The sequence below is a fragment of the Notolepis coatsorum genome (genome assembly GCF_963971535.1).
Source record: "Notolepis coatsorum genome assembly, chromosome: 3".
Taxonomy (NCBI): domain Eukaryota; kingdom Metazoa; phylum Chordata; class Actinopteri; order Aulopiformes; family Paralepididae; genus Notolepis; species Notolepis coatsorum.
In genome coordinates, this window is record NC_140167.1 from 18,485,097 (window position 1) to 18,497,835 (window position 12,739).

Sequence of the window (12,739 nt, forward strand, 5' to 3'; positions counted from 1 at the left end):
CCCTTTGTGAATTCGGAGGGAACACGAGGGCCGAGGTGACCTCATTGTAGGCCTATATCGGGCACCGTGGTATGAACCGTGAGGCAGAATGTCTGCTTACTTCCATTGTCGGAGTCGTCACTGCTGCTGAGATGTCGGGTTCTCTTCATGGTCCGTCTTGAGGATGCTGTGCTGTACTAGGGACACTTTATAAAGGAAGAAAGAAAGAGTGAGAAGAGAAGACTGTTGGAACATTTCAATCATTTGGAGAACCCATAGGCCAAATTCTTTTACAATTTGGAAGTGGGTAATACAGTATTTTGTTAAGCCACCAGGAAAATTGCATTTCTGTGAAGCTCATGTGTGCCGTGCAGCGCTTGCCGACATGAATTAAGATGCTCACAGGTGGGTACCTAAGGCACAGGACACACCGCACCGCCTACCCGAGCTGCACCGGAACCTCTTGCTTTTAAATTCAGAGCCCATGTTAACAGGTTAGAGCAGTCACACAGTGACCATGTTAACCCTTTCACTGCCGCACTACCAAACGGTTAACCCTTTCACCGTGACAATACACAGGTTAACCCTTTCACTGCCACACAACAGCAGGTTAACCCTTTCACTGCCACACTACAGAAGGTTAACCATTTCACTGCCACACTACAGAAGGTTAACCATTTACAGCTAACCGTCGGTAGTGTTATAGTAAAGGGTTAACCTTCTGTAGTGTGGCAGTGAAAGGGTTAACAGGTTAAAAAAAAATATATATATATTTTTTTTTCATGTTTTGGCCTTAAATAGTTTCAAAATATCAGTCATTTCTGAAAATAAGTTACAAAAGTTTTAAAAAAATCGTTTTGGAAAATAGCTCTTTATTTGATTATCATAAAAAAGTGTTTTCTATACAGAGATATCGACATCGGTAAATATCGGTATCGGCCAGAACAGCAATATTAATATCGGTTATCGGTATCTGCCACAATTTTCACATCGGTGCATCACTAATGTTAACAGGTTATAGCAGCTACACAGTGACCATGTTAACAGGTGAGAGCAGCTACACAGTGACCATGTTTAGCAGGTTAGAGCAGCTACACAGTGACCATGTTAACAGGTTAGAGCAGTGACCATGTTAACAGGTTAGAGCAGCCACACAGTGACCATGTTAACAGGTTAGAGCAGCCACACAGTGACCATGTTAACAGGTTAGAGCAGCCACACAGTGACCATGTTAACAGGTTAGAGCAGCCACAGTCACAGTGACCATGTTTAGCAGGTTAGAGCAGCCACACAGTGACCATGTTAACAGGTTAGAGCAGCTACACAGTGACCATGTTAACAGGTTAGAGCAGCCACACAGTGACCATGTTAACAGGTTAGAGCAGCCACACAGTGACCATGTTTAGCAGGTTAGAGCAGCCACACAGTGACCATGTTAACAGGTTAGAGCAGCTACACAGTGACCATGTTAACAGGTTAGAGCAGCCACACAGTGACCATGTTAACAGGTTAGAGCAGCCACACAGTGACCATGTTTAGCAGGTTAGAGCAGCCACACAGTGACCATGTTAACAGGTTAGAGCAGCTACACAGTGACCATGTTAACAGGTTAGAGCAGTGACCATGTTAACAGATTAGAGCAGCCACACAGTGACCATGTTAACAGGTTAGAGCAACTACACAGTGACCATGTTAACAGGTTATAGCAGCTACACAGTGACCATGTTAACAAGTTACTTCTTAGAGCAGCTACACAGTGACCATGTTAACAGGTTAGAGCAGCCACACAGTGACCATGTTAACAAGTTACTTCTTAGAGCAGCTACACAGTGACCATGTTAACAGATTAGAGCAGCCACACAGTGACCATATCAACAGGTTAGAGCAGCTACACAGTGACCATGTTAACAGGTTAGAGCAGCCACACAGTGACCATGTTAACAGATTAGAGCAGCTACACAGTGACCATGTCAACAGGTTAGAGCAGCTACACAGTGACCATGTTAACAGATTAGAGCAGCTACACAGTGACCATGTCAACAGGTTAGAACAGCCACACAGTGACCTGTTAACAGGTTACTTCGCAGCTACACAGTGACCATGTTAACAGGTTAGAGCAGCTACACAGTGACCAACCATGTTAACAGGTTACTTAGAGCAGCTACACAGTGACCATGTTAACAGGTTAGAGCAGCTACACAGTGACCATGTTAACAGGTTAGAGCAGCTACACAGTGACCATGTTAACAGGTTAGAGCAGCCACACAGTGACCATGTTAACAGATTAGAGCAGCTACACAGTGACCATGTTAACAGGTTAGAGCAGCTACACAGTGACCATGTTAACAGGTTAGAGCAGCTACACAGTGACCATGTTAACAGGTTAGAGCAGCTACACAGTGACCATGTAAACAGGTTAGAGCAGCTACACAGTGACCATGTTAACAGGTTAGAGCAGCTACACAGTGACCATGTTAACAGGTTAGAGCAGCTACACAGTGACCATGTCAACAGGTTAGAGCAGCTACACAGTGACCATGTTAACAGGTTAGAGCAGCTACACAGTGACCATGTCAACAGGTTAGAGCAGCTACACAGTGACCATGTCAACAGGTTAGAGCAGCTACACAGTGACCATGTCAACAGGTTAGAGCAGCTACACAGTGACCATGTCAACAGGTTAGAGCAGCTACACAGTGACCATGTTAACAGGTTAGAGCAGCTACACAGTGACCATGTCAACAGGTTAGAGCAGCTACACAGTCAACAGGTTAGAGCAGCTACACAGTGACCATGTCAACAGGTTAGAGCAGCTACACAGTGACCATGTCAACAGGTTAGAGCAGCTACACAGTGACCATGTTAACAGGTTAAAACAGCTACACAGTGGCCATGTTAACAGGTTATAGCAGCTACACAGTGACCATGTTAACAGGTTAGAGCAGCCACACAGTGACCATGTTAACAGGTTAGAGCAGCCACACAGTGACCATGTTAACAGGTTATAGCAGCTACACAGTGACCATGTTAACAGGTTAGAGCAGCTACACAGTGACCAACCATGTTAACAGGTTACTTAGAGCAGCTACAGTGACCATGTTAACAGGTTAGTGACCATGTTAACAGGTTAGAGCAGCCAGTGACCATGTTAACAGGTTAGTGACGTAGGGCTGGGCGATATGGCCTAAATATGATATCACGATATTTTCTGACCTTTCGGCGATACACGATACGCATCACGATGTTTTTCTTTTTTTCCCCAAACAATTCATTATGAGGCTTACCAAGACAGTATTTGAGTTTGCAAGCTAACATTAAAGACAAAATAAAATACCCATCCATTTAGCATTTTTATATTATATATTAGATTTAGATTATTGGATTATTAGATTATATATTGCATATATTTAGCAATGAGATATTATATGATTTAGATATGAAATATGATGAATTGAAAATGGGGGACCCTGATGTAAACAAGACGAAAGTCTTTCTCTGGTCTGCATCCTCCAGTGCACTGTTGTTGTATTGAGCTGTACTGTATTGTACCCATGCTGCAATCTGTTAATAACGTTTTCATTCATTCAGACGGCAAACAGAATCATTTTGATTGACAGTCGAGTCTGCCAATTACGTCACACCGCTTGCACCCGCCCTGCTGTTCTTAGCACCAATCGGCAAGCGCGTATAAATTTTTTACTTCCGCCATTGGAGAGCTCAATGACAACAACAATGGTAGCGGTAGCTCCCCGCGGCCGACGTTTAGCTTTTAGCTCCGCAGGATGACTAAACGACTGGAGGCATAATGATTTTACTGCAACGGATGTTATAATAAAAGCCTTTCCATACATCTGTCTGATTGAAAACTTTATTAACAGACCGCAGAATGGGCACAACTGAGTCAGCACGGGCTGAGATATGAACGACTAGGCCTGCCGCGATAAGCAATAAATCGATTAATTGCCGCGATAATTAAAATTAATGCAATGATTTTGACGGGCGCGATTAATTGCTATTTGCGCGTTTGTTTTAATGAGGCGGAACCAGTGCCCCTTGTCAGTCACTGTCCGTGTTGGGAGGCGGGCCGCTGGCTTTACTACAGAGCAGAGAGCACAGCAGCTCCGTGGGGCAACACCACATAGCTTAACTACATTTCTCAATAGTGTTGCACCTTTTAACCAAGTAGCGTTATTTGTAGTGTAACGTTAGCGTTTTAACGTTAGTAGCTAACGTTAAAACTAACTTAAAGTTAGTTGTTCACCAACAATCTCAACATTTGTTTTATCATTAGCTCATGTCGATCTACTAGTAGCATCAGCAAGCTAACGTTAGCTGGCCCCAGTCCACTAGCAGCATGTCGATCTACCAGCAGCATCAGCAAGCTAACGTTAGCTGGCCCCAGTCCACTAGCAGCATGTCGATCTACCAGCAGCATCAGCAAGCTAACGTTAGCTGGCCCCAGCCCACTAGCAGCATGTCGAAGTAGTAGTAGCATCAGCAAGCTAACGTTAGCTGGCCCCAGTCCACCAGCAGCATCAGCAAGCTAGGATAATAACAACAATACTTCCGGTCCGGTCGGTGGGCTTCAAAATAAAAGTCTAAAACACCGGAAAAGACGGAGCGGTGGGCTTCAAAATAAATGTCTAAAAAAAAAATTCTCTAACCGGTCGCAATAATATCGCTTATCGCGATATTTTCGGGGGCAATTAATCGCCCAGCAAAATTTGTTATCGTGGCAGGCCTATGAACGACTAATGCTTGCTATATCTAGGTCGACCTCGGACGTTGCTATGTAAATATGCTGATGTTATTGAACGTGTAACTATATAATGTTAATGCCACAAAACGAATGCCTTTGTTATCATAAGTAGTAACTTTGATGCAGTAGTGTGTGTGTGGGGCGGCGCTGTTCAAAAGTTTCAACGGGTGGACCAGATTGACGCGACACAATCCTCTTGGGCAAAACATCACGATATCCACGATACGTTTAAAAAGTGTATCGTTAATGAACTGTACCCGATATTTATATAATATCGTCATATCGCCCAGCCCTAAGTGACCATGTTAACAGGTTAGAGCAGCTACACAGTGACCATGTTAACAGGTTAGAGCAGCTACACAGTGACCATGTTAACAGGTTAGAGCAGCTACACAGTGACCATGTTAACAGGTTAGAGCAGCTACACAGTGACCATGTTAACAGGTTAGAGCAGCCACACAGTGACCATGTTAACAGATTAGAGCAGCTACACAGTGACCATGTCAACAGGTTAGAGCAGCTACACAGTGACCATGTCAACAGGTTAGAGCAGCTACACAGTGACCATGTCAACAGGTTAGAGCAGCTACACAGTGACCATGTCAACAGGTTAGAGCTAGAGCTGCAGCGGTATTGATATTTTCCTTACCGCACGAATTTGCGAAATATTTCCTACCGCCGCGGTTATTACCGCACAGTGCGCACAAAAAAAAAAGTTTGAATGCATTTTTTTTTTGTAGTAGTCTACTCTTATAGCCTGCCTCTAGTCTAATGGCGCTTTTCCACTGCATAGTACCTACTCGACTCAACCCGCTTTAGGCACCTGGTACTTCGTTCCTTTTCCACTGCAGCCAGGTACTACTCCGTTTGTCTCCGTGTGGGGATGCAGGCGGGGCCGCTCGCTTGTGTACACTGAAAGCTCCGTGGGCATAGATGTCCGAGGGCTTGCAGCAAGCCAGAGTTTAACACAGTTTCAATCATCAATCAATCAATCAATAATAACATTAACCAGACTCTCGTTGCGTCTATTCTGCCAAAGCTAACGTTACCTCTCATTGTGTATTCTACCAAGCAAACCCGGGTTTAACGTTACCTCTCGTGTATATCGGCTGACGGTAGTAATAACAACAACAAACTTAACACATCAGCGATCTTGTTGTGACACTAAACTCTCCGCTCGGTGGTAAATTGGGTTGATGTCGGTTTTGTTTCATCAATAAATAAGGCAGAATACACAGTGAATCCATTCTTTTTTGTTTATTGCACTTGGTTCTGTCGCAAAGACGCAAACAAATCCTGAATGAAATGCATCCTTAGCGAGGCAGTAAAGATGGCGGCGCCGGCGTTCTGTTTTTGTTCAGAGGCTACAAAGTGTGACGCGTCTCTCTTCTGACCAGTCAGTGGTCTGCAATGTTTCACATGACTTTTCTGGTACCACTTCTACCCAATAGGGTCGCTTGGAACCGAGTAGGGTATATCTAGAGCCATATGAAATCCGTTTTATTATTTTCCAAATTCCATTTAATTTTTTCCCAAATTCAATTTTTTCCGTTTTAATATTTCAGAATTCTGTATTTTGCCTTTTATGCTCATTTTACCATCAGAAATAGTGTCTAATAAGTGGGAATGAATAAATGTCCACAATTGAATAAGATATAACAGTCCATTTAATGTTTTTAAGTGCTTCAACTCAGAAATACAGTTCAATTTTACACAATATTTTTCAATTAATATTGTGACAAAATAAAAATACATATTTCAAGTGTAAACAATAGATACAGCTAGCTACTACTGACATTATCACAATGACAATGTCCGTAACCTAGCTATATCTATTATATTGTGATGAAATATAGTAATGCATAATTTAGGCACCTTTAGTTTAGTTTATTTCGTTTATAAAGGACAGTGTATAATGGCAAACGTTTGCATTAAACAAATGGATGAGTGCACCAGATTTAGCAAGAAGCTATCATTTCCATCTATAGTCCTATGTACTGTAACGTTTCATAGCTATTTAAGTTTATTTAGATTATAAAGGGCAGTGTATAATGACAATAGTTTGCATTAAACAAATGGATGGGTGCACTAGATTTAGCAAGAAGCTATCATTTCCATCTATTATCCTATGTAATGTAACGTTTCATAGCTATTTAAGTTTATTTAGATTATAAAGGGCAGTGTATGACAATCGTTTGCATTAAACAAATTGATGGGTGCACCAGATTTAGCTAGAACTTCTAGAAGCTATCATTTCCATAGATAGTCCTATAACGTTACATAGCTATTTAAGTGTATTTAGTTTATAAAGGGCAGTCGTTTGCATTAAACAAATGGATGGGTGCACTAGATTTAGCTAGAAGCTAAACGTCCTAACGTTATATATTTAATCACAATAGTGTCGCAAGTGTTTTTGCGGGTCCAGTCCACGGAACGTTGACAGAATTAGCAAAACACCTTATCACCGGAGGCATAAAAGTCATTAGGATACTGTTCTGCTCTGAATTGAGGGCTTATTGTGGAATAGTTTAGCTTCTTGACGATGTTAACACAAGCAGCCAGACGCTTGAGCACCGCGGCTGTGTTGTGTGTAACACGCTGTAGCGTCCCCGCCTCCCCGGTCGCGTGTACACACCAAACGTTCCACCCAAAAACGAAATTTCAGTCCAGATTAGGCCAAATTCTGCAATATTCCACGTTTTGCAGTTGATTCCATTTTTATTGGTTAATTCCGCGATTCCGTCCGCGATTCCGTGAACGCGGATTTCATATGGCTCTAGGTATATCTGCAGAGCCGCAAGCCAACTTTATTATTATGATAAAAAACAGCGGTGACGCGGTATTCAGCCTAACTCTGCGGTGAGCGTGATGCAACAGCGATACCGCGGTAATGCGGTTATCGCGGCAGCTCTAGTTAGAGCAGCTACACAGTCAACAGGTTAGAGCAGCTACACAGTGACCATATCAACAGGTTAGAGCAGCTACACAGTGACCATGTCAACAGGTTAGAGCAGCTACACAGTGACCATGTCAACAGGTTAGAGCAGCTACACAGTGACCATATCAACAGGTTAGAGCAGCTACACAGTGACCATGTCAACAGGTTAGAGCAGCTACACAGTGACCATGTCAACAGGTTAGAGCAGCTACACAGTGACCATGTCAACAGGTTAGAGCAGCTACACAATGAACATGTCAACAGGTTAGAGCAGCTACACAGTGACCATGTCAACAGGTTAGAGCAGCTACACAGTGACCATGTCAACAGGTTAGAGCAGCTACACAGTGACCATGTCAACAGGTTAGAGCACTAGAGCAGCCACAGTGACCATGTTACAGATTAAGAGCAGCTACACAGCCCATGTTAACAAGTTGAGAGCAGTACAATAGACAGTGAAATTATCTGTTGATAGTCATGTCACGTGGACATCATATCAGCAACATTACATAACTGACACATTTCACTATAGCTCCTTCGATGTCTATATCTGAATGTGTAAACGATTGTAGCAATTGCATGTTATTAAAGGGGAACATGGAGGCTACACGTGTACTATACAGTCATAGCAAAAACCCTATGCAGGCTATAATTATGTTGTTAATAGTTAACAGAACATCAGGTGAAGGGCGGTAGTTTTCCGTCTCTCTCTCTCTCTCCTGGTCTGAAGTAGGGGGAAACACGTCATGTGACGTGACTCATTACAACTATTCACTTTTCGGACTGCTCATCATTTCGTTATTGATGGCCATATTATCAAAGGCAAACTCAATGTGATAATGCCGTCTATGTGGACACAACACGTGCAGGTAAAGTAAGCAGTGTGGACATAGCGTAACACCTGAGCTGGTATATTAACTATTGACACAAGCTACACCTTCGTTTAGTTTCTTTGCACAATTAAAAGAAAATACACAAAAATGCCTAAGATAAATAATATACAGTGCAGCAGGGAGTGGCAGAAAACCCAATAGGCTTATATTTGAAGCCTCCACCTAAATGTTAAGATTCCACAATGTTATAGAGAGCACAACACTAACACATATATACATGTGTATGACTACATAAAAAGGGACTATAAGATAACTATCATTATTAGATCAAAGTAATAATAATACTATCCAATAAACTGATTGTAGTATTCATCCCTGCCTGTTGTGTCAAACAGGCCCACATTACAGAAGTAGTAGTGTTGCTGCAATGACAACAGAAAGCTGCCACGTGCACAATAATGAGGAAACAACGCGTCACGACGTGACCTCAGCGTGCGCACTCTGTTAACCCTTTCACTGCCACACTACCAAAACAGTTTTAACCCTTTCACTGCCACACTACCAAAACGGTTAACCCTTTCACTGCCGCACTACCAAAACAGTTTTAACCCTTTCACTGCCACACTACCAAAACGGTTAACCCTTTCACTGCCGCACTACCAAAACAGTTTTAACCCTTTCACTGCCACACTACCAAAACGGTTAACCCTTTCACTGCCGCACTACCAAAACGGTTAACCCTTTCACTGCCACACTACCAACACAGTTAACCCTTTCACTGCGACACTACCAAAACCGTTAACCCTTTCACTGCCGCACTACCAAAACTGTTAACCCTTTCACTGCCGCACTACTAAAACGGTTAACCCTTTCACTGCCGCACTACCAAAACGGTTAACCCTTTCACTGCCGCACTACCAAAACAGTTAACCCTTTCACTGCCGCACTACCAAAACTGTTAACCCTTTCACTGCCGCACTACCAACACAGTTAACCCTTTCACTGCAACACTACCACAACGGTTAACCCTTTCACGGTTAACCCCAATTCACAGATTGATTGATTGAAAACTTTATTAACAGATTGCAGAATCGGTACAATACAGTACAGCTCAATACACACAATTGTTAAGGGGATGCAGACCAGAGAAAGACTTTAGTCTTGTTTACATCAGAAGGCCTTTCACTGCCAAACGACAGAAGGTTAACCCTTTCACTGCGACAATTCACAGAAGGTTAACCCTTTCATTGCCACGCGACAGCCGGATTAATGAACCCTTTACTATCACACAACCGACGGCGACCGTTCTGTTCTGCACACAGCTACATTACTAGCTAAGGGGCTAAGCTAACAGCTAGCCGCGTTAGCTGTGGTCAGTCACGACGTGGTTCGACGTGTCGCCCTTCCAGCAAATAGACAAGTCTCTGCCAATTTAGCTGCCGACGTGAACCCAGCGGCCTGGATGATACTACTATGTTAAATAATATACGTTATTGCACCCTTCATATGCATCCCATTATCATGCAAAAACACATTAACAACAACAAGGCATATCTAGTGTGACTTCCTTGTATTTCAGACTGACCTAACAACAGCTAACATTGGCCCAACTATACAATATCTGGACACCCACAACAACATCCTTCACAATGTGTTTATAAACAGCTTTTTACGTCTTGCTAAGATCGGCTTAATTTCAAATACTATAACGTTAGCTAATGCGTTGAATAGTTGTAGTAACTTAACCTGGTTGTCAGAAACCAATCGGATCCAACGGACATGTTTACCTTTCTGTGCCTGAGAGCTAAAGCCTGCAGCGGCCTGAGAGTCCAGCAGCGAGACGGAGCCCCGGTCCAGCTGACGGTGCTGCTAGAGCTAACAGCTAACAGGAGAGCTAACAGCTAGGTCGGCTAACAGAGAGCTAGCAGCGGGGCTAAGGCAAGCAGGATAGCAAGCCACTTAATAAGCGCCACTACCACCCATTGCTGAATTGATTGAAGGTGATATAAATGTAGCTCTAAATGCAAGTGTTGTAGTACAGTCTGTTTCGCTAAAAAATGGCACAGTATATGACAGGTTTACCAGCGGGCCACTGACTTGAGGTTAATCTTTGGCGCCATTTTAAATGACGATGTTTTCCTAGCGGACTGCTAGTGCATCAACCATTACCAGGCATAAACTCGTTCAAATAAAGCCATGTTGTTAATATTCTGGAAGAAATGCATATTATGAATTGAATCCGCGTAGTCAGATGAGAATAAATTGGACAGTACGTACAGAGAGAACGTCAGGGCCGATGCAAGGTGGTGTTTGTATTTGCTGTGTAGCAGGCGCAGTTTGCCTCGAGTTCCGTTCTCTCTCTCGACCCGCATTCCACACAAACACACTGTAGCCGCTGCTGTGTGAGGTGACCCCGCCCGCAGGAGCCGCGCGCCGCCACCAGGGGGCAGCACATTCCACACAAACACACTGTAGCCGCTGCTGTGTGAGGTGACCCCGCCCGCAGGAGCCGCGCGCCGCCACCAGGGGGCAGCACAACCCGCCACAAGAGACGAGATGAAATTCAAATTATCTTAAAATGAGAAATAATAAAGGGGGCAAAATAAATATCCTACATTATGTGTACCCCTTATCGGACTGTGGATGATGGTGTGTGGTGTCTGTGCTAAAGCAACAACACACTATGCAAATACAATTATTGCACCAAATTTGAATGATGCAACCCATGGACAATCCACTCCTTTTTTTTGCATCTGGCTACATACATAACCCTCTTCTTAAAGTGACAGTTCACCAATAACGACTTACACTACATCATAGTTACACCTTGTTTTCAACTGTCTGAAATATGAGGAGAGGAAGTGTATTTTTGTCGTCAAACACATAAAGTAAAATAGGGTCGATTTCGTGTCTGTTTGGTCTTAGTCGACCGACCATGAGTTTGTTGGTTAATTAGATGTTTTGTGCTTTTTTCCATGCTGAAAATGATATCTGGTAAAAAAAATATATATTTAAAGAGGTCCATTTGCATGACTGTATGTAAAAATGTTCAACCAACTAATCAATTCATAGACAAAGTCCTATGGCGATTAGTCGACTGAGAATTTCTTTAGTCGAGGACAGTCCTAAAGCCAAATATGGTTAATGGTTGACCTAATAAATTGCAGAGTAAGTTATTCATCATTAGTTTGTAAATTAAATAAACTTAATGACAAAAACAAGACAGTATAAGCTACTACGCTTTTACTTGTGCATAGTATTAGTAAAAACAAACAAATATATATTTAATTCAGAGAAGTAGCTCCTAAATTGCATAAGAAGTTGCTTGAAAACATGCTACCCATGAATTACAATGGAATGTATGTGGCACACAACCTTATGAACTAACACATATTATTAGCTTATGGCTCATCATTTATTATTATTATTTTTGTATCTGTCACTTGTCTGTCACCGGTATTGACGTACAGTATATCAGTCATACTTCTTAGTTACACACATGCAGTCAGAAAAGTACATAAACCTAAGTGAAACTAACTTTCATAATAAGTGTGTGTATCTCATGCAGCAGACGGATGAAACAAAAAGGACAATAAAAGATCAGTAGAACAACAGTGGAACTAAAGATTGTCACTAGAAAAGTTGAGATGTCCAGTCCCTGTTTTATGTTGTCAACCCACCAACACTAGTGTGGGATAAGGTAGGATCTGTAATGGCGTCAAACAGCGACCTCTAGGCAAAAGAGCCCCTCTTGGTACTGTGTTTTGTTTACATTTCCTCGTTTTGGTTCGACGTGTGGGTTGGATTTGAATGGGTATTTGGCAGGGGTGTAAAGTACTTGAGTAATTGTACTTCGTTACAATACTTAAGTACTGTTTTGGGGGATTTGTACTTTACTCGAGTATCATTAGGTTTGTATACTTTGTACTTTTACTCCATTACATTTCAGAGAAAAAAAACATACTTTTTACTCCTTACATTTAAAATGCAGACCTACAAAGTACAAAGTACAAATCTTGCAGGTCCAACCATTTTAATGAGTATTTTTGAATTGTTTATCTGGTCAAACTAACGTTATTAATCCTGCGACCGCAGGTAAACAGCCAATCAAATCCCCATCAATGGAAAATGAACCCGCCCATACCCATGCTGATTGGTCCTTGTGCAAGACTAGAAAGCGGGGATCTTTGATTAAACACCTGCTATCAGAAGAATAGAGTCAGTGACAAG

The 12,739-nt window shown here is 42.4% G+C and overlaps 1 protein-coding gene across 1 annotated transcript in view; it reads right to left on the reverse strand.

The window, feature by feature from the left end:
• Positions 1 to 10,880, reverse strand: part of jade1 (jade family PHD finger 1) — a 48,543-nt gene extending 37,663 nt beyond the window's left edge. Inside the window, exons 1-2 of the mRNA XM_084311100.1 lie at positions 10,787 to 10,880; positions 101 to 185 (exon numbers count right to left, since the gene is read on the reverse strand). Of these exons, the coding sequence (XP_084167226.1) occupies positions 101 to 149 (49 nt within the window). The 5' untranslated portion in view covers positions 150 to 185; positions 10,787 to 10,880. The remainder of the gene's footprint in view (positions 1 to 100; positions 186 to 10,786) is intronic.
• Between the last annotated feature and the right edge of the window lie 1,859 nt (positions 10,881 to 12,739).